Here is a 22736-nt window from a genome sequence, read left to right on the forward strand (position 1 = left end):
AAACCATTAAGGGGCTTTTGGCATCAGGGGACATAATCAGATTTGTGTTTTGAGCAGGTCACGCAGGCTGCCATGTGAGCAGGGGGCAGCTGGAGACAGCTGTTGGCTTGGATCATGGGGTAGTCAGGTGGCTTAGGAGGTGAGCTGTATGATTTGGCAGTGTCTGGGAAGCCAGACTGTAGTGAGCCTCACACCTGAGCCCTGCACCTGCAGTGGCCACTGGATCCTTGGATATAGGACTCTGAGGAAGGAACACAGAATCCCAAGCTCAGAGACTGTAACTGAGCCCAGAAATGAAGGCAGGTTGGCAAGAGGAAACGGAGATCGAGTTAGAAGCTGGCTGCACACCAAATGCCGGGGAAGATGAATAACAGCCACATGGAGGAGGAAAATTAGCAGGTGGGGGCAGGGAAGGCCCAGGAGAGGCTAGCTGGTCTGGAACCTCCTGCCAGGTCGGTTCAGAGGTGGCCGAGAACATCCCGGGGGAGGGAGTGTCAACAGGAAGGTCACCACAGACCTTGGCAGAGGCTACCGCAGGGCCAGCAAGAAAACAATGAAGACAGGCTGGAGCTGCTGAGAGAATACCAGACACAAACTCGGTCCAGCCCAGGGAGGAGACACCGTGTCTCAGCTTCTCTTTTCAATTATTTTATTCAAGAAAGTGGAGGACAGACAAGGGGACTGAACTGAGCCCTGAGTCCCTGAAGCTCCCAGCTCAGCCCCCCACAGCATGACCAGACAGGATCCAGAAATAATGCATTGTCCTCCAAGAGTGCGGTGGCCCAAACACAACAGACCCAGCCTGTGCATCGCCCAAAGTGGCGCTATTTGGGGGTGCCGCCACCCTTCTTGGGCGTGGTGGGCTTCTTGCTTTGCCAAAGGTGTCCCTGGATGGTGAAGGCGTCCACACTCATAGACATGGTCTTGGCAGGGATCTGGGTGAAGCGTTTGCGGTCTGAGTTGTACTTATAGATGCCTTCGACCATGGCTGGAGTAACAGTACGAGGCCCGTAGCCTGCCAGCCTCGACAGCTCCTCTGTCTCCCCAGAAAGAGTGTAGAGTGCCCGGAACTGGCAGCTTGAGTCCCGGAAGAGAATCAGGAAGTGGTTGGCCTTGCTTTTCTCGATTTCCTGAGGGATGGTGTTAAGAAGCCGGTCAGCTGGTCAGGCTGGACCACTGACCCACCCACCAGCCCTACACACCCAGGCAGGTGCAGGGCTCACCTCCAGAATTCGGTTCTTCTGGGGCTCGTTCACCTTGCCTGCCAGGCAGCAGTGTGACAAGGCATTGTGGATGATGAACTTGTTAGACTTGGCGCTGGGCTCTTTGTACAGCCGGGGACCTAGAGGGCAGTCAGTCAGCAGGGATGGGGCAGGGGGAGAGCCTGTGGCTTCTCACGATCCAAGCCGCACTCACCTGTGTACTCAGGCACTGACGCTGGGGAGGACGCATTGCTCCCGTTCTCCCAGTCCCGCTCTCGACTGCCAGGCAGGCGGCTTGGAGACATGAGGCCTGATGGAGAAGGAGCCCTACAGGGGACGGGAGGGGTGGGAGTGGGGTCAGTAGTGTGGGAAGCGCCCCCAGTGTACAGTGAGATGAGGGGAGAGGCAAGCACAGCACGCTGCAGAGGAGGGGTACATGTGTGTTGCATACTCCCCCAAGTCCATGTATGCCACGCCCTCCCATATACTCAGCCTCTCTGATGCACCTACACTACATGGGGGCATGTTCTCCTGACCTGTTAGGTTCCCCAGATCCTATCTGTGCATACATGTGCTTCCTTCCATCTATACAGTCCATCCATATTCCACCCTAGATTCCAGAGATGTCTATATATAATGATGGGCTTTGAGTCCCGGTCTGCTCAAACTCACCGAGATGTGGGTCTCTTCACACCAAGGTTATTGGGAGCCTCATTGGCCACAGTAGACAGGGACAGTGTGGATTGGGAATAGACCTTGCTGAGCCGTGAGCCTAGGAAGAGACAGGGCCAGTCAGCCCTACCTAAGGCCCCTTTACCTCCATTAATGCCCAAGGGCCCAGGGTCTGCTCTTCCCAAGACCCTTTTGGCCTTTTGCATCCTGACTCCCAGTGTTTGCTTTATTGGCTTTTTTTTTTAAAGGCAGGGTCCTCTGTAGCCCAGGCTGGCTTCAAACTCCATTTGCTGAGAATGACCTTGAATTCCCGATTCTCCTGTCTACTTCCTGGGTGCTGGGATTGTAGGCCTCTACCTCCACACCTGGTTTATGTTGGGGACGGAACCCAGAGCTTCCTGTATGCTAGGCAAGCACTCTACCAACTGGGTCACCAACACTCCTCTGAACTTTCCCCTCTGTGTGCACATGCGTATGCATGTGTGTGCGCGTGCGTGCGTGCGTGCGTGCGTGCGTGCGTGCGTGCGTGTGTGTGTGTGTGTGTGTGTGTGTGTGTGTGTGTTGAGGCAGGATCTCAATGTGTAGCCTAAACTGGCCTGAAACCTGCTCAGTACCCCAGATTGGAATCAACATCAAAATCCTGCTTCAGCCTCCTGAGTGTTGCAATGACAGCCGGGTGCCACCATGCCGGGCTTAATATGGCGAAGAAATTTTTTTTCTAGTGCTGGGGATTGAACTCGGCATTATACACTCCAGACTGCAAACACTCTAGCTACACTTCACACTCCCATCCACATACCTACAGAGAAGGGAGTTCCTCACTAATTCAGACAAGGAGGGAGGCCCCCTCACCTCACTGGAAGTCCTGCTCCCCCCACACATCTGTCCCATCACTACACCTCTGCAGATGCTCCCTTTGCTCCACAACCATGGAGCCTCTCCCAGCCACAAAGTAGGCCCTTCCCACAGGGTCCTCACCCAGCAGGCCGCGGGCTGGGCTTCGTGCCAGGGCCGAGTCATCACAGCAACCAGAGCGTGGCCGGGTGGCCCTGCGCCCGCCCCGCCCTGGTCCCCCGGTCCCTGAGGCCCGGGGCCGTAGCACCTTATCAAGGTCATCCATCAGCTTCAGTTGTGCCCGGCGCTCATACTCAAGCCTCGTGAAGTCCCCCCGCCGGGGCCCCACCTCCTCCTCAGCTGGGGCCACAGCTCTGGTAGCAGGAGCCAGGGTGGCCACTGGAGCAGCAGAGGCAACGGGGGCTGCGGAGGCCAAGCCTGGGCCCTCCTCCTGAGCCAGCCTGCAGATTGAACAGAAGGGGACCAAGCAGAGAAGAATATGGGGCACCGAGGCAGCAACATCGAAGACCAGCGTCCCCTCGTTCCAGCCACAGGCTCACCTCGCCGCCTCCTCCCGTTTCTGTTCCTTCTCAGCCTCCTGCCACTGTTTGCGCCGCCGGGCCTCCTCTGCCCGCCTCTGCTGCCGCTCAAGCAAGCTGGCTCGCTTTTGCGCCATCTCATCCTCGGGCTTGTCTTCGTCCTGGAGGATGACATCAGAGTCCGGCTGACCACCTCTCCCTGCTATGGCTCGAGGCTGACTTCCCCGCTGACCCAGCCCGTGGCTCACCTGACCGTTCTGAAAGTCCTCAGAGTATGTAGTTGGTGCCTACTTTATGCTCAGCCCTACAGACCAGGGAGCTGCACACTTAAAGCATCTGACCAAAAGGGAAGACCATCAAGTGATAGATAGACCTTTCCTGCTCTGACTATGCCTGGAGTGCTGCCAGGCTGAACCACAGTCTACCCCGCTCTGGGGCACCAAGAGAGGCTTCCCAGAAGGACCCCTGAGGGATAGGGAAAGGGACTGACTTAACTGGGAAGAAGGGAGGGGAACTCTCCAGACAGATGGAATAGAAAGTTCAAAGCCCTCGAGGGCAGAACAAACCAGTATGTCTGGAGCACGGAGCTGGGGAGAATGATACAAGTTAAGGTCAGAAGGGAGTAGAGCCCAAAGCAGTGGGCAGGATTTTTGTCCTCAGGGAAAAGGGGGGCAGTCGAAATCCCTAACTGCTCAGGAAAACAAGCAAACAAAAAGAACGTGTTTAGACCAGCAGGAACTGAGTATGCCTTGTTCAGTTACAACATTACTGTGGCCTAGGCTGCAGGTGGCATGAAGATGGAGGACAGGTCAGGAAAGAGGAACTCTAGGATCATCCAAGCCCTGTTTGTCCAGCCACCCACACCAGTCCATCTGTCTCCCACTCACTCACCCCATCCATCTGCCCAGCAACTATCTGTCTACCAATCAACCTTCCCTCTGTCTGCTCACCCACCTAGCCACATATCAGTCCATCTTCCATCTATCTATTTGACCAGCCTATCCACCTACCTATCCATCCCCCCTCCCTCTAACCTACCTACCCATCTACCTAGTCAACCTATACCTACCACTCACTCACCTACCCAACTTACCTATCCATCTAGCCACCCATCCACCCACCGACCTACCAAAGCTCTATCCCCAAACACCTAGCCACTAACTCCTGTCCCCCTTATTAGCCCTCTAAGACCCCCCCACTCCCATCCAACACCTATCCACTACCTCCCACCCCCCTAGGCCCCCCACTCCCACCCAACACTTATCCACTACCTCCCACCCCCCTAGGACCCCCCCTCCCATCCAACACCTATCCACTACCTCCCACCCCCCTTACCAGTCCCTTAGGACATCCCCACTTCCATCCATTCATACATCCACCTATCAGCTCACCTCTTCCTTTTCTCACCTGCCCAGGTGACTCACCTTATAAAAGAATCCAAGCCCAGACCGGGGCTCTCCCTCAGAAGATGCCTCTTCTTCTAAGGAATCCTCAGCCCCAGGGGGGCTCCCATCTCCCTCCTCATCAGCAGTAGGCTCTCCCAGGCTGGCTAGGGGGATCTCAATTAGGGCAGGCTTGGTGGTGGTCTCCTCAGGAGGTGTCCCCTCCGACAGGAGGATAGAAGAGCGAGTCTGTACAGGCACCTGGCTGGGTGAGAACTTGCGTAGGTGAGGGAGGCTGTCTACATCATGGGGTGGTGTGAGCACCCTTGTTAGGGGTGCAAGCTTCAGCTCTGCCGGCCTTGCATGTTTTGGACTACGGGGTGTTGGGTTGGGGCCTGGCCCTGGGCTGCGCCTGGCAGCTGGGGCACGGCGGGCTGGGCTAGGGGATGCCGCTTTAGGCCCAGTGCTGGGTCCAGGGATGACCCAAGCTGCAGGTGGTGGGGCAGGTCCAGGGGCCTCTGGAGGGGCCAGAAGCCGCTGTTGCTGGTCTGTGAGCCTCTGCATGTCCCGTTGCAGAGAGCTCAAAGCGGCACTCAGCTTACTGACTGCTCGATTGTAATCCCCCAGTCCCTCTGGGGGCACCGGGCCCAGATCTGGAGAGAAGGTGACTGACTTAGGCCGTGAGGATGGCTCACCCTGGCCCTCACCTGCTGGTCGTTCCCCACCAGGAACTGAGCCCAGCTCAGCCTCCTCCTCAGCCTCCCCTGCAGCCTCCCGAGGCTGCACCTGCAGGAAAGCACTCTTGCCCAGTCTCTGCCTGTGCTTGGCAAAGATGGCCTCAATGCGTCGCTTCTGAGCCTCTATGGCTCGGCGCTTCTCCTCCAGCCGGGCTCCCAGCTCGCTCATCTCTGAGCTCAAGGCCTCAGGTGCGGCAGGAGTGGACGTTGGAGACCCCGTTCCCGATTCAGCCTCAGCCTTCACCAGCTGTTTCTTGCGTTCAGCAAAACTGGTCATCTTTACTTCTGAGTTGTTGGCTGCTGGGGACAAAGCCACAGCTTTGGGGGACCCCTCAGATGGGGGCGGTGGTTTCAATACCTCCCCTGCTGGGCAGGGAGATGGCTTTGAAGGGGTCTCGGGGTGGGATATATAGATGGGCGCTTTGTTGAGCCCATCAGACAGTGGCTTTGAGGATCCTTCAGGAGGGTAGGGAGAGGCCAGCGGTGGTTTGGAGAGACCCTCAGGAGAATGGAGGTAGAAGCTGCCATCGGCAGCCCCATCAGGGAGCAGCCGGGGCTCAGCACTGTGGATGATCTGCAGGGCCTCTTCAATTGTAGGGAGGTCTCCAGATTCTGGGGTTGGCTGAGCAGGATTCCGGGACGATGACGACACAGGACGTGGGGGACCCAGACTGTCTGAACTGACGGAGCGGAGCAGGACAGGATCTCCCATGACCACGTCCACGTCGCTGTCCAGGCCAAAGGGAGTGCTGAACGACACAGCCTGGGAGAGCGGACGGCTGGGCGGCCAGAGGGAGGGGTCAGCCCCTGGGACAGGCCTCTGCCCCTGCCCTGATTAGCCCAATCCCTCCTCCAAGGCCGCAGGGCCCCTTAGGACACACTCACCTAAGCTGGCGGTTCCAGGCCTTGCCAAGAGCCTCCATGTGAGACATGGACGGAGATGACTTCAGGGAGCCTGGGGAGGGACAGAGACTGGTCAGTGTGGAGGGGGAGGTCACTGATGTGGGGGTTGGCTAGTGTCTGGGGCAACCTCTGCAATATCACCAAGTGAGTCACTGATGGGTCATTACATGTCCGGTTGTGCTAGGTTTCCAAAAATGACTGGCTGGAACTTCTGGGATGGCTCAATGATGTACTAGTTGCCTAGCATGTGTGAGGCCCTGGATTCAATCTCTAGTACTGCAAACTACAGTTAGCAGTTTCTTTTGGGCCGATGAGATGGCTCAGCAGATAAGGGCACTCGCCTCCAAGCCTGATGAACTGAGTTCAATATTGGGGACCTACAGGGTGACCAGAGAGAAACAACTTCCGCAAGTTGTCCTCTCTGGAGCTCTACACATTGAGGCACATGTTCACCCCCACACATGCACAAATAATAAGCACAATTTAAAAATTAAAATGAAACGACCAAATCTTAACAGTTGGGGCTGGTTGGTGTCATACAAGGCGTCTTCTGTGTTTTGTTGAGCTGGGATCTCACTATGCAATCCTGGCTGGACTGGAACACTCTGTGTAGGCCAGGCTGGCCGCCAACTCAGAGATTCCCCTATATCTACCTCCTCCTTGGTGTTAGGATTAAAGGTGGGAGCCACCACACCGGCTGATGCAAGGCGCCTTGAAGCTAGCCAAAAATGAAGCCAGAAAGCCCCAGTGAGGGCCACTGGAGGACTCAACATGAGGGCAGCTGGGGGAGTCTTGTGGCTGAAGTTTCCTGATAACAGAAGCCATATTCTCTCTTCACCTGTGGATCCTCGGAGCGGGGACTGGGGGCCACCAGGTGACAGTAGCGGGTGACGGAAGTTGAACACAGGAGAACTGCCAAACAGACACACATCAGCCTTCAGTCACCTCTCGCGGGTGTCCCCAGGCTTGCCCTAGCATCCAGGTAGGCAGGAAGAACCCCCATGAAAGAGGACCTCCATCCACCCCGAGGAGGACCCATACCTGCTACCGCTGTTGTTCTGAGATGGTAAAGTCTCAGTACCCCGCGGGGAGATAGCTACTGGATGAACAAAGAGAGATCAAGCAGGGCAAGGCCCCTCTGCCCTCTTCCAGACCCCAAGGCAAGCCAGGACCCCGGGGCTCACCATGTCCATCGGGTAAGTCTTTGGCCTGCACAAAATCAGGCTTCAGAACCTCAAAGCACATATACATCTCAGCCAACAGCACCACCAGATTGACCTGCAGGCCAGAAGGAGGTCAGCTGACTGGTGGAACAGGCCTGGATGTGGACCTCAGGCCTGGAGTCTCACCCCCACACTCCCAAGATGACCTTACCTTGAGGGGTGGTGGGACATACAACAAGTCCTCGAGGGACAGGGGGCAGCCGCGAGGAAGATGGGAGGCACAGAAGTCTTGCACCAGCTGGAGGTTGTACAGGCTGTCTGCCACCGACATGGGGTCCTTGAGGCACACCTCTGTGGGGACAGTATGTCTGGGTCTCCAACTCAGTGGAAAGGAAGATGGAGTCCCAGGGAAGCCCTCCTACGAGCCAGGTCTTATACCTTCTGCAAAGTGCACACTATAAAGTGCTGACCCCCTACGACTTAACTCAAGAGCTCTTCTGTTCTTGTCCTCTGTGTGCATGCGTGTGCACGTGTGTGCACCAGTCTGCAGGCTAGAGTTTGACAGTGGGGGCCTTCCTTTCACGTGCTCTCTACCTTAGGATCCTAAGAATCTCTCCCAGAAACTGGAGCTTGCTGATTGGACTAGTTGGCCAGCGCGTCCCCAGAATCCTCCTGTCTCCGCCTTCCTGGCACTGGACTATGGGTGCTCACTGCTATACAGAGATGCTGAGAACGCAAACCCAGCTTATCAACTGAGCCATCTCCCATCCTTCTCAAAACACGTTTTCTGGTGAGATGGCCTGGCAGTTAAGAGCATGTACTGCTCTTGCAGAGGACCAGACTTAGGTTCCCAACACCACATCAGAAGGGTCTAGCTACAGGAGATCCAACACGCTTTTCTAGACTCCGGGGCTCCCTGCATTCACATGTGCACAGATCCCCACACATATACATATAATTAAAAACTAAAAACATCTTTAAAAAACCAGCTTCCTAAGGGCTGAGAATACAGGTCAGTTAGAACAATGCTTATAGAATATGTAAAGCCTGGCTTGCACCCCCAAAGTGTCCCATAAATTTGGCCTGGGGGATACACATCTGTAATCCCAATACTTGGAAGGTAGAGGCAGGAGTATCAGGAGTTCAGGGCTATCCTGGGTATACAGTGAGTTTGAGGCCAGCCTAGGCTATATAGGACTCTTGCTTCAATAAAAACAAAACAAAACACTCTTTGCTAGGGAGATGTAGTAGCACATACCTGTAATCCCAGCACATGGGAGGCCTCAGGCAGGAAGATAGGAAGCTTGAGGCCAGCTTGGGTTACAGAGAGACCTCTGTCTCAAAACAAGTCTCTTTTTCTTAGCCAACCACTGCCCTAATCAGAATGTCCAGAAGTCAGGAGTGTGCCTCTGTTTCAAGGCACCTAAAGTGGGGTCTGGAACATGACCTTCGGCAAGCACGAACACTTGAAAGCACAGAGAAGCTTAGCCTCTTGTACGGGGTCACAGAGCTAATAACGGAAGAGAGAGATGCAAGCCTCAATGTTCTGGTTCTAGAAGCAGACCTTAGAGGCTGGGGAGGTGACTGAGCTGGGAGAGTGCTCCCTGAGCGTGCATGAAGTACTGAACTCTATTCCCGGCACTGCGTGAACCAGTGAACTAGTGAACACCTGTGATCCCAGCGCTCAGGAGGTGAAGGCAGGAAGATGAGAAGTTCAAAGTGAGGTCAAGGCTAGCCTAGGCTGTGTGAGACCTTGGCTCAATCCTGAATCACACCGGTCCTGCAGACCGAGATGCCTTCCCAGGATCAGGGCTGACTTATCCACTACTCACCCTCAAGCCGTAACAGCTGGGGACAGTAGCAGTGGATGGTGGCAGCCAGTGCTGCCCCACTGGCCAGGTCCTGAAGGGTGGTCACATTTGGAAAGCAGGGGGCCCGTCGGGCGATGGCACGGTCCTTGCGGTATCGAATCTGTGGACAGGAGCAGAGTGAGGTTAGCAGTCAGGCTGGCCCTCCGCAGGTTGGCAGGCATGCAGGCTGGAATAGGGAAGACCGGGATTTCTGCCATGAAGGGGTGGGAAGCTCGGGATCCCCAGAGCCAGAATGGGAGGGGAGGGGGCCAGCCTGGAGCAAGGGAAGGGAGAGCAGCAAGAGGCAGAAGACTTGTCTGCGAGCAGCCAGGCCAGCAGCAGGGGCTAGGGACGGGGCCTCCTGAGACCCCAGGGAAGGGGCATACATTACCATAGGGGGTTTGTTCCCCGACTCCTTCAAACAGAAGGCAATTGCGTGCTGGGGGGGGGAAGGAGCGGCCGTCAGCAAGGCCTGCTGGACCCCCAAAGCCTCCTCCGGGGAAAGGAGGAGTGCTGACCCCTGTCCTGAGCCTTGGCCATCTAGCTCCCTAATCATACTCTGGCCAGCTTCGGGGACCCCAGCTCCTCCCAGCCCTGAGGAACCCCACAAAAGCAGCCTCCCATGACAAGCCCAGGCCCCGGCTTAGGAAGAAGATGCAGAGGAAGCAGGTAGGCAGAAGAAATAATCAACCCCCCAACCCAGACCCCAGGGTGGGGAGAAGCAGTGAGCAAAGGCGGGGACCCTATTCAGCCCCCACTTTCCCTTTATTTATATACTGCAGGAATAAATTATATGAAGCAAAGAGAAGTTTAGACCATTGTGCAGGATCACATGGCTAATTAGTGAGGGGGAGAGAACTTAAAATCTTCTAAACCTCAGGCCCCCACCCCTTAGGAAAGTTGAAGATCTTCTTGGCTAGGAAGATTCCCTCCATGTATCTGCAATTTATGGTCAGTGTCTATGTATCTGGTAGGCGAAGGAACCCTGCTCCTCAAGCTAAGGACAGGCGCAGAAGGTCCTGCCTTCTTAGTTAATGAAAAGCTTGTCCACTTCAGGTTTTTGTTTTGTTTTGTTTTAGATTATGTCTGTCTGTGTATGGGAATGGGTATGTGTATGTGGTGCACATGGAAGCCAGAAGGTGTTGGATCCCCTGTAGCTGAAGTTACAGGCACCTCTCCAGCTTCAACCCTCTGTCTGCTTGTGGTTCTTTAAAGATAGGTTCTCCAAATATACCCTAGGCTAGTCTGAAATTTGCAATACTCCTGCCTCAGTTTCCTAGAAGCTGGGTTACAGATATACAAAAGCATGCCCACCTCTGTCCTTGCTAATGACAGATTCACCACATAATTGGGTTCCAAAAAGTTCTCCCAATCCCCAGGGCCAGGGTGCTACCTCCATTGCTCACAGCTGGGGGTGGGGAAGGATGCAGGCCATCAGGCAGAAACAGACACAGACAAGACAGAAACAAGCAGAACAGGCAGACAAGACAGACAGCCCCACTTACAGGAACCAGCTTCCAGTACCAGCGTGTGGGGCACTATTGCCAGAGGGACAGAGAAGGGGACAGCAGGGGCCGGTGCAAAAAGAGGTGCAGAGAGAAAGAGGAAAAGAGAGTCACCTCCAGGCCCACCCCCAACCTCAGCAACGGCCAGGAGGTGCAGCCCATCCCTTCCCACCCAGCCTCACAATCATACAATCATCCATCCATCCATCCATCCATCCTCCATCGACCCATCCACCCATCTATCCATCCATCCACCCATCCATCCTCCATTCACCCATCCATCCATCATCCATCCACCCACCCACCCATCCATCCACCCATCCATCCTTCCATCCTCCATCCACCCATCTATCCATCCATCCACCCATCCATCCTCCATCCACCTATCCATCCATCCACCCACCCATCCATCCATCCTCCATCCACCCATCCACCCATCCACCCATTTATCCATCCATCCATCCATCCATCCATCCATCCATCCATCCATCCACCTATCCATCCATCCACCCACTTATCCATCCATCCATTCATCCACCCACCCATTTATCCATCTATCCATCCATCCATCCATCCACCCATCCATCCACCTATCCATCCACCCAGCCACTTATCCATCCATCCATTCATCCACCCACCCATTTATCCATCTATCCATCCATCCATCCATCCACCCATCCATCCATCCTCCCATCCACCCATCCATCCATCCATCCACACATTTATCCATCCATCCATCCATCCATCCATCCATCCATCCATCCACCCATTTATCCATCCATCCATCTATCCACCCACCCATTTATCCATCCATTCATCCCTCCATCCATCCTCCCATCCATCCATCCATCCCTCCATCCATCCATCCATCCATTTATCCATCCATCCATCTACCTATCCATCCATCCATTCATCCATCCATCCATCCATCCATCCATCGCCCTAGCCTCACCGAGGGCTGGGCAGGAGCAGCCCCATCCAAAGAAGCTGCAGGAGATGCACGCTGGGCTGCTTCTTGCTCTGTCTTTTCCTGCAGCCGACGAACGGTCTAGGGGTAAGAGAGAAGTCAGTGCTTGATCACTTGGCCAACGCCACTGTCTCCACTCATGGCCTGGCCTGACCCTACTTACTGTGTCTACCCAGAAAAGGAGTTTGTGCTCCAAGCTGCTCAGAGCCAAGGGACCGGGCAGTGTCTTTGTCCACTCAAAGGAGAAGGCAACCATGAGGGCATCAATGACAGCCAGGTGGGCACCCTGTGGGGGCAAAGGCTGGAAGATGAGACCAGAAGGCAGGACGGGGAGCTACTTCTCCACCTCTAGTTCCAAAGAAGAGGAAAAACTTGGAAGTAGGAGGAGCTGGGCCAGGGACTGGTGATGGGGTTAGGGATTGGCAGGTAGGACCTTGAGGGCTAGAGAGAGGCACACAGAATGGGCTAGGCTTTGAAGCTAAACACCAGGATTTACAAAAGAGTGGCCCATGTATGGAAATCAGGGGCAGAACCAGGCTTGGTTGGAGGAGATTGAAGAGTGGAGGGCTATAGGAGCTTGAGGGAGGAGCCATGCATGAAAGTCAGAACTGAGTGTGATGCCCTGAGTTTGGTGAGAGAAGCTAGGCTAGGAAAATGGAGATAGGTTTGACAGACGGAGCTAAGCTTGTGGGAGGAGCTATATCTAATAGGTCGAGCATGGGGGTGTGGCTAGAGAAGAAAAAAACTGGTGGGAGAAACCAGGATTAGTGGGTGGAGCTTGAAAGGAGATGGGTAAAGTGTGAACTCAGGGCTGTCAGGGTGGCTAAGGGGAGGAGCCGAGCCTGGTAGGCGGGGCATCACGGGCCAGGAGCAGAGCCTACCATGAGAATTGGCTGGTGTCTCAGGTCAGCCTCGCGCACCGGGTGCTCAGGCAGGGAGGGCACCGTGCCCCTCCTGGCCAGCAAGGCCAGCAGCGCAGAGGGACTGGGGGGCGGCTCAAGCTGTGGCAGTGCCTGGTGCCAGGCCCGGCAGTAGAGCTCGGCAGAGAGCAGCAGCCGCGTCACCGGGGGCTTCACGTGCTCCTGTGCGTACTGGTCTGTGTAGAAAGGTTCCCACAGCTCCGAGGGCACGTGCTCTGCAGTGGGGAGGGACACGGAGGGTTGCATCAACACCCAGCCCACCGTCTCACCTCCCTACCCTACAAAGACATGATCCCGAGCAAGGGAGGGTCTGGCCTAGGAAGACAGGGCCAGACGCGCAGGTACAAGCCAGGGTTCCTGCAGGGTGTTCCAGGCCACCTGAGCTGGGAAGGGAGTCAGAATTCTGAGTGTTGGTTTCATATTTTAAGGCTTCAAATCTAGGAAGCAGCCAAGACACACGGTACTCCCCACTCCACCCCCCCGCCCAGTGTGTGTGCACACACCTGTTTGTGTGCCTGTGGAAGCCAGAGGACCCCTACTGATTATGTTCCTGCATGGCTCTAAATTTTTAAAAATGTGTGTGTGCGCGCATGTGCACGAGCACCCTGAACAGGTGCCCTCTGAGGACAGAAGAGGGTGGCGCCAGTCAGACCCTCAGAAGCTAGAGTTACAGGTAGTTGCGAGCCACCAGACACCGAAGCCGGGAAATGAGCTAGGACAGCAGCAAGAACCCTGGACAGCTGAGCACATCTCCAGCCTGGGAGTCTCACTGGACCTGGGCTTTGCCATTCCGGCTGAACTAGCTGGCCAGTGAGCCCTCCACGATCCACGTGTCTTCACCTCTCCAGAGCTTAGGTTCCAGCCTGTCCAGTCCTTTTTTCTCTGGATGCTGGGGATCTGAACTCAGGTCCTCATGCTTTCCCAGCAAGACATGCTACCCACTGAGGCATCTCCTCAGTGCCTATATGTCTGGATATTAGAGGTTGAGTCTCATGTATCCCAAGCTAGCTTCAAAACTGCCATCTAGCTAAGAATGACTTGAATTTCTGACCTTCCCATCTTCTCTCCCAGAGTCCTACGATCACAGGCATGCACCAGCATGCCCAGTTTATACCCTGCTGGGGACAGAGCGAAGGGCTTCCCACATGCTCCTAAGCACTCTACCCAGCCAGCCCCATCCACAGCCCCAGAAACTCCACTTTACAGAGAACGCACAGGGAAGGAGAGCGACCAACTAAGGCTACGCGAGTCTCCAATGGCAGGGCTGACACTCAAACCCAGGCCTTAAGCAGACCCTGTACCCTCTGTCATCTTGGTGGCTAGGGTGCTTGTGAGGCTGCCTCCAGGATGTATGTGCCAAAGGCAGGCAGAGAGCAGGTTCCTTGAGGAGACAAAGGGGGTTAAATTTGGACTAAAGAAAAAGGGGAGAGAGGAGAAGGTGAGCAGGACTCCATGGGGAGGGAGCAGAAACAGGAGAGACAAGAGGCCAAGGTAAAAGCTGGGTGTGCCAGGCCTTGGGGACATAAGGATCAGGGGCTTAGGGGAATACTGAGTCAGCCAGGAAAACCATACTTGAGGGGTACAGACGAGAGGCAGGCCCAGTGTGCCCAGCTGTAATCCTAGCCTTGGGAAACTGAGAAAGAAAAGCTATGGAACAGTAACAAGCCAGTTTGTGCTATGACACCCTGACTCAAAACGCCCACCCAAAGCCCGTGTCTATAACTGCAGCACTTGGGAGGCAAGCAGATTGAGAGATCAAGGCCAGTCGGAGCTACAGTGAGACCTTGTCTTAAAAGAAATGGTCAAGAATACAGCTCAACCTTGCCACAAAGCCTGACAACCTAAGTTCCATCCCCAAGACCCACATGGTGGAAGGAGAGAACCAACTCCCACAAGTTGCCCTCTGACCTCCATATATACACCATAGCATAGACAACACACACACACACACACACACACACACACACACACACACACATGCATACACACATAAATAAAAAAATCAAAAGAGAAGGCAAAGGGATGGCTAAGTGGGCAAAGGCGCTTGCAGATAAAGTTGCAACCCTAAGGTCACTCTCCAGAACCCACATCAAGGTGGAGAGAACGAACTCCTCAGTGTTATCTTCTGACCTCCATGCACGCACCACAGCATCAATACCCACCCCCACCCCCACCCCCACACACTATATATATCTATAATAAAATCAAGGCAGGAAAACCAATGAGGTGTGGCAGTTCACTCCTGTAATCTTGGCACTCAAGAGGCTGAGGCAGGAAAACTTCTCCAAGCTCAAGGCCAACATGGGTACATTAACTTCCAGGCCAACCTGGACTACAAAGAGAGGCCCTGTCTTAAAACAACAACAACAAGGGAGAGTCAGGGAGGGGAGTTGATGGTGGATGGGATAAAAACACACTGTATACACAAGTGTGTGAAACTATCAAAGAACAAAGTCTATTTTAAAAAGAGGAGAAAACCAGGAAGAACTCGTGAGGTTAGAGAGGAGGTGACTAATTAAGATCACTTGGTCAGGGACTGACAGCCTCAATCCCTGGTTTAATCAGCGCAGCCGGTAAATGTGTGTGAAAGAAGTGGGTGAGGGAGCCAGGCATCCCAGCACTCAGGAGGCAGAGGCAGAGGCAGGCGGATCTCTGTGAGTTCAAGACCAGTCTGGTCTACAGTAAAAATCCAGGACAGCCAAGGCTACACAGGGAAACCCTGTCTCCAAAAAACCAAAGAAAAGAAGAAAAAGAAAAGAAGAGGAAGAGGAGGAAGAAGGAGGAGGAGAAGGAGGAAGAGGAGAAGAAGGAGGAGAAGAAGGAGGAGGAGGAGGAGGAGGAGGAGGAGGAGGAGGAGGAGGAGGAGGAGGTAGAGCCCCTGCCTAGAACCCCCAGTGAGGGCCTGGGGGTGTGGCTCAGCACCAGAGGGGGAAACACGTTTGGGAGCCTTTTGGATTTCACAAGTGAAGAAGATATATCAACAATGTGAACAAGATACATCAGACCAGAGCGTTCATTCTTCAGAGCCAGGCTCTCAAGAGACCGCTTGACCTAAAGACCTGGCATCATTGACAGAAACCCGGTCTTGCCACATCTTCTTCCACACCCCCTAAAGCCACACGTGACCTTCCCAGGAAGGGTACTCCTATGGAGAGTCCTTAGCTTTGCTCCTTGAAAGATGAGAGATTTCAGGTTGGCCAGATGGCCCAGCAGGTAAAGGCACTTGTTGTCCAGCCTCAAAACCTGAGTTGATGCCCAGGATGCACGTGATGGAAGGGGAGAATCCACTTCCAAAAGTTGTTCTCTAGCTTCCACATCTGTGCCGCAAGAGGTGCATGCCCACACAACATTTTTTTAATGTAATTTTTAAAGAAAGATGAAGAATTTAAAGGCTCAACTCCTCCTCTCCCTGGCCCTACTGTCCCATCACTGGCCTTACCTCAACCTCCCTGTCCTGGCTGCCATCCTAGACTCAGCTTCCGTTCTGTCCCTAGCCTCCCCAAGGCCAACAGCAGCCAGCCAAACACACACTCACAGGTCCACAGTGCACCTAGGCTCCGTGCCCAGGACCTCCTTCCAGGGCTTCCTCCTGCTATCTTACTCCAGAGGAACGAGCCCCACCCCATCTTGTGTAGGCTCTGCGGCCATCTGATGGCCGCCATCTGATGGCCACCTGCTGCAGACCAGGATGTGCCCCACTGTTCCTCCACCCTGCCATCACAACACACCCCACCCCCCAGTCTCCATCCCAGCGACAAATCACCACCCCGCCTTTACCTGCCCCACGCTGCAGCCAACCTTCTGACATCACACAAATCCTGACCCTCCTCATCTCCCCAGCCCCCACCCCAGGAGCACTTCCTGTTCCCAAGAGCAAAATGTAAGGACTTTCCCTGAGGAAGAAAAGTGACCTAGAAGCCCTTATCACTGTCTTTTGCTTCATTTTATTTTGAGACAGGGTCTCAAGTAGCCACAAATTTGCTACATAGCCAAGGACGAACTCCAATTTCCAGTTTTCCTGCCTCCACCCTACCAGTGCCAGGAGTACAGTCATCCAAGTGCCACCACTAGTCTATGCCTTGCTGGGGGTTGAACTCAGAGCCTTGAGCATGCTAGGCAAGCATTGTATCAACTAAGGTACACCCACAGCCCTCGTCTCAGATGTATTATCAAGCACTCATTCTACACCAGTGTCCTCCCACTTGACTGACATTTGGGGTGAGGGGACACAAGGTAGGAATGTGTGAGGTCTAGCAAAATTTATGACTGTCCCATCTTCCTCCAATGTAGAGACAGCCAGCAGGGCATGGTGCCACACTTGGGAAGCAGAGGCAACAGGGTCACAAGTTCAAGGCCATCCTGGACTATATAGTAAAAATTGTTTCAAAAAGGCAAAATTGACAGATGAGGTAACTCATGCCTGTAACCCCAACACTTGGAAGGCTGAGGCAGGAGGATAGATCCAAGGCCAACATGGGCTATACAGTAAGCTCTTCGATAGCCGGAACTATAGAGTATAATACTATCTGAACAAAACAAAACAAAATGGACCAGTGAGATGGTCCAGAGGGTAAAGACACTTGACACGGAACCCAACAACTTGAGTTTAATCTCTGGTACCCACATGATGGAAGGAGAGATCAACCCTAACCTGCAACACAAACCATGGCATGTACAAGGTAAGCATGCTTGCATGCATGTGCCACACACACACACACACACACACTAAAATTTAGTTAAAAAATGAAACAGTAAGAAAATGCTAAAAATAAAGTTAAAAGTCAAAATAAAGACCATTCATCTAGCGACAGTTTATTCAGCCCAATACACATCCTAACAGCCACTTCAATATATAATGAGTAACAAAACATTAATAGGATATTTGATTTTTGATTTTCGTTTTGATAGGGTTTTTCTTTTATAGCCTAGGTTGGCCTCAAACTCAGCTGAAGATGACCTTGAACTTGTGATCTTCCTGCCTCTACCTCCCACACGCTAGGGTGACAGGTGTGCCTCGACATGCCCAGTTTATGTGGTATTGGGCATGGAACCCAGGTTTCCTTGGAGCCAGGCAAAGCACTCTATCAACTGAGCCACAGCCCCACATTCTGGGTTCTGTTTTGTTGTTATTGGCGTTTTCCTTTGTTTTTCTGAGACAGGGTTTCACTGTGTAACCCTGGCTATCCTGGAACTCGCTCTGTAGACCAGAACTCACAGAGATCCGCCTGCCTCTGACTCCTGGGTGCTAGGATTAAAGGTGGGCACCACCATGTCCGGCTGGGTTTTTTTGTTTGTTTGTTTGTTTGTTTGTTTATTTGTTTTGTTTTAAGACAGGGTCCTTGAACCCATGATCTCCTGCTTCTGCCTCCCTAGTATTAGGGGGACAGGTGTGTGGCAACGTACTTTGTTCCAGTGTTTATATTAACTGCACATCTGGATTATACTAGCCACATTTCAAGTGCTCAATAACCATATGGGGACTAGTCCCAACCCTACTGGGCAGAACATTTCTATAACACAGCAAGTACTGTCCATTCCATGACCTTCTATGTGTTTAATCCCAAAGCAAACTTCTGTTGTTGTCCTGGCAAATAAGGTCTTGTCTTGTGTGTGACTGAGCTCCACTCCTAGCCCGAGACATTTATTCTAATACCTGTACATGTACAGATAAGAAAACCTGGACTCAGAGGGCTGCGCTAACTTGTCCAGAATCACACAGCCAGCAAACGGGGGTGGGGGTGGGGGGTGGGGGGTGGGGGTGGCAAATGAAGCCAGTTTTCCTCGCATACCCCTGCCATACTCTCAAGGCCTGAAGGAATGCCATTCGGCAGTTCTCAGACTGACTTAGAACCCTTCCTTACCTCCAAGTTTGTCTCCTTGGAGCCCACCAGCCTGCATTCCTCACACCCATGCCTTGGGGGACACCAGAACTACCCTTCCCCAGGCCCCAGTTCACTGCCGGTCTGATCTTGTTGGTCCCCAGAAAACCTTCTCTGACTCCCCGGTGCCCTCAGATCTTGGTCTGAGTGGTCTCCCTTCTGGAGGGCACTCTGCATCCTGCTCTGACCTCCAGCCACCGGGAGGAGCTTCAAGCTCTCCTCTGAGTTCTTTGCATACACAAGCTCCTCCCCCTTGGTGGGAGGAGCTTCAAGCTCTCCTCTGAGTTCTTTGCATACACAAGCTCCTCCCCCTTGGTGGCCTTCAAGACTGCTTCTCGGAGGGGGGAGAGGCCCCTGTTCTCTCTCTGGAAGATCTTGGGAATTTTCTCCTCCAGGCCTAGCTGCTTGGACCATACCAGGTCTTACCACTATAGGTATCCAGGATCTAAGTTGGTGTCCATCCCCATTCTCCTGGATCTCTCCCAGCATCTCCTCCACACCCTCAGCACCCAGCAATGGCCTGCCTCTTGAAAGGCATTTGTAAAGAATATCAAGTTTGTAGGGCCTATGGCATAAGCCTATTATCTCAGCAAATCCGGAGGCTGAGGCAGGGGGATCAAAGCTGGGGTCCAGCGAGATGGCTTAACATTGCCAGCCTGGTGACCTGAGTTTTATGCCCAGAACCCACACAGACATGAATGGAGAAAACCAACTTCCAAAAGTTGTCCTCTGACCTCCACATGCCTTCTGTGGTGCACATGTCCACATAAACAATTTTATATATATATATATAATTTTTTTTTTATCAGAAAAGGAAGTCCAAAGCCTGCTTGGGCTACAGAATGAGAGAGTATGGATCAACCTGGGCAACTTAGTGAGGCTGTCTCAAAATAAAAAGTAAAAAGAGGGCTGAGACTGTGGCTCAGCAGCAGAGCACAGGCCTAGAATCCCCCAGTGAGGGTCTGTAAGTGTGGCTCAGCGGTACAGGGCCTCCCTAGAATCCCCCAGTGAGGGGCTGGGGTCATAGCTCTTGCTAGCATGTGGGCCCTAGGCTCCAACCTAAGTGCTGATAATTAAAAAACCAAACCAAAACGAACAAAACACACCAGGAAGAGTGAGACGGTTTTGCTGGTGCCTGCCACCAAGCCTGACAAACTGAGTTCAATCCCTGACACCCTATACCAGGTAACACCCGCAAGTCATCTTCTGACCTCCACACACACCAGAGCCACACGATAGATAGATAGATAGACAGACAGACAGAAAGACAGATGATAGATACATAGATAGATAGACAGACAGATGATAGATTGATTGATAGATAGATAGATAGATAGATAGATAGATAAATAGATAGATAGACAGAAAGAATATTTTAGGGGTTGATCTAGCCTAGTTCTGTTCCTCATTACTTCCTCCAACATCTGCCGCCCTTGTTTGGGACAGACAGGTAGATGACATATGAATTTGATCCCCAGGGCAGCTCTAGCCATTGTTCAGTGGAAGGGGCTGGATCAATAGGAAGAGAAATGGTTAATCTGAACTCGTGGGGCTCCCTCAAGGGGCTTTCCTTCCCTTCTATAAAATGATACAGATCCTTCTGCACTGTGCTCCGGCTAAGGGACAGTGAAAGGCATTACCAAAACACCACTCTCTCCGGTCCCGGCAGCAGCCACTGTGAGCGCCCACCAAGCTGTGTCCTGTGCCACACAGAACAATGAATTTACCTCTCAGCAACTTGGCCCCAAAAGTATTGGGGGTCTTAGGTTCAGCAGATAAAGGTGCTTGCCACCAAGTCTGACAACCTAAGTTTGGTGCCCAGGACCCATGTTGTTCTCTGACCTCCACATATGTGCCCCCCCACACACACACAAATAAGTAAATATAATTTTTTAAAAAGTACTGAGGTCGACAGGCTGTGGTGGTGCACGCCTTTAATCCCAGCACTTGGAAGGCAGAGGCAGGTGGATCTTTGTGAGTTCAAGGCCAGACTGGTCTACAGAGTGAGTTCCAGGACAGCCAGGGCTACACAGAGAAACCCTATCTCGAAGAAAAAAAAGTACTGGGGTGGAAAACCACCGCACGTGCCACGCGGAAGCAACTTCTTTCCTCAGGCACGGACACAGAAGCGGACAAACACCTTTTTGTTATACAAAAAGAAACAGAAGTTCAGAGAATCTGAATTATTCTTCCACACTGCAGAGGGGCTGGGACTCAAACCTGATTATGACTTAACACAGTTGTGCGCTTGGGCCAGCAGGACTGCCCAGTGGGTAGAGGAGCCTACTCCCAAAGCCAGACGACCTCAGGGGTCCAGAACTCACATAAAGGTGGAAGGAGAAAACTGACTCCACCGTTGCTGACCTCCATGTACATGCTGTGGTGCACACCCACACTAATATACACGCATAATACTAAAAAAATCAATTAAAAAGCCTACGGAGCCAGTCTTTCTAATCGAATTCTTTCAGCATGTGAGGGACTTGGACATAGGTCCCAACTCCCAAATCTTTTCTTTCTCTAGCAAACTCCTAGCGGGTGGGCAGGTGTCGGAGCTAGCTGGCCATCCGGGGACGGTGCAGAAAGAGACTGAGAGAAAGTGGGAAAGACAGGGCTGGGCAGAAGCAAATGATGGACAGCTCTCACAGGAGACCCACACCCAGAACAGGTCGGTCTGGGAAGACAACAGAATCAGGGGAGGGGCTGTACCCAGTTAGTGCCAAGATCAGTGGGAGGGCAGGGCATCTCCCACCACACACACACACACACACACACACACACACACACACACACACACACACACACACACACACACACTGTTGCTGCTGCTCCCAGGAAGGCCTAGACCTTAATTAACCCCTGTTTTTCCCAAGACGAAGCCTGGCCTCCCAGCTCTGGCCTGCGGTGGCTGAAACTGCCCAAAGCCAGGACGTGGAGAGCCTTCCTAGGTCTGATAACCCACCCCCATTCTCCCCAGCAGGCAGAGCCCTAATCCCTCAGGCCTGTGTGCATGAGGAAGGAGCAGAGAGAGGGTCGGCTTCAATTAAGAGAAGGCCTGCCAGCCAGGCTGCCACCCCAGGACACCTGGTGGATGAGCCATTTATGCTCTCCTGAATCCTCGGGAAAATGGGGCAATAAGTCACAGCTGCCATCCTGTAGCAAGAGCCATCGAGACGAAAGGGGGGTGGGCGGGAGAGGGTTCCCAGAGTCCCCCGACACACACTCTGGTCACCCGCAACGCAGACAGAGCCAATGCAGGGTGTGTGTCCCAGTCACAGAGCTGTAGGTCTGTGTATCTGAGCTCTTAAAACGCTCCTCGGGGAGTCCAAGCTAGGGTATGTGTTGCGGGGTGGGGATTGGGTGGGGTTGGGGGAATCCTTATAGGCTTTTAATGTGTGTAAAAGGGGAGTTGGCCATGCAGGGAGGCCCTGGGGTCTGAGGAGTGGGGGTGGAGGCGGGAAGCAGAGGACCGTAGCAGGAGACCCTTCCCCCACACACCCAAAATTGGTCTGCAGACCCCGCCCCTGCTCACCTGGGGGCTCTGATCCCAGGGTCCCCCGGCGCACAGCTGCTTGGCGGGCCCCACCCCCCACTGCGTTCCAGCGACCCGGGCGGGCAAAGTCCAAGGGCCCAGGCCGAGCAGGAAGCTTGGAGGCCCAGCTTAGCAGAGACCGAGAGCTCGGGGGACCCTGGGCAGCCCCGATGCTATTGTTCCCACGGCCCCGGCTTGGCGCCCCGCCCCCCGCACCTGCCGCGCCCCAGCCTGGCGCCCCTGTCCCTTGCCCAAAGGCCCTCGGGTTACCTGCTCCCCCGAATGCGGCCCGCAGCACCCACGCCAGACTCGCCGCCGCCTTGGCCCGAGAGAAATCGTACTGGTCCAATGACTTGATCTCGGGGACCAGGAAAGTCCTCCGCAGTGGCCCGGACCCCGCGGGCGCCGCTTCCACCATGGCGACGCCGGGGCTACAGCCGCCCTGATCGGCGCGCTCGGATGGGCTGGGCTGCGCTGCTGCGGGGCCGTCGCCACCACGGTCCCCGCTGCCGCGGCGGCTGCTGCTGCTGTTGCTGCTGCTGCTAACGCTGCTGCTGAGGCGCCGCTGAACCAGGTGCGGCCGATCGCGCTGGCGACGCTGCGTCGACCCCGCCCCGGGGAGGAGCCCAGGTGCGCCCCGCCCCCTGGGTT

At 54.0% G+C, this 22736-nt stretch overlaps 1 protein-coding gene across 8 annotated transcripts; it reads right to left on the bottom strand.

Annotated features, from left to right (window-relative positions):
• Positions 1-632: 632 nt before the first annotated feature.
• Camsap3 (calmodulin regulated spectrin associated protein family member 3) lies at positions 633-22664 on the bottom strand. 8 transcript variants are annotated; one of them, XM_006970179.4, is made up of 19 exons: positions 22356-22664; positions 12636-12889; positions 11918-12040; positions 11740-11835; positions 10788-10820; positions 9674-9721; positions 9265-9403; positions 7644-7783; positions 7454-7547; positions 7311-7368; positions 7108-7181; positions 6252-6321; positions 4672-6145; positions 3269-3408; positions 2853-3169; positions 1875-1974; positions 1417-1529; positions 1224-1342; positions 633-1130 (listed from the first exon to the last, which is right to left on the bottom strand). In XM_006970179.4, exons 1-19 carry the CDS (start codon positions 22501-22503, stop codon positions 825-827), a joined length of 3846 nt encoding a protein of 1281 aa, XP_006970241.2. In that variant the 5' UTR covers positions 22504-22664; the 3' UTR covers positions 633-824. The 8 variants fall into 8 exon arrangements, with proteins under 8 accessions (XP_006970241.2, XP_006970242.2, XP_006970244.2 ...); XM_006970180.4 differs by having other exon boundaries at positions 7311-7365; positions 22356-22645; XM_006970182.4 differs by lacking the exon at positions 10788-10820 and having other exon boundaries at positions 7311-7365; positions 22356-22645.
• Between the last annotated feature and the right edge of the window lie 72 nt (positions 22665-22736).

The sequence above is a fragment of the Peromyscus maniculatus genome, chromosome 23 (genome assembly GCF_049852395.1).
Source record: "Peromyscus maniculatus bairdii isolate BWxNUB_F1_BW_parent chromosome 23, HU_Pman_BW_mat_3.1, whole genome shotgun sequence".
NCBI lineage: Eukaryota > Metazoa > Chordata > Mammalia > Rodentia > Cricetidae > Peromyscus > Peromyscus maniculatus.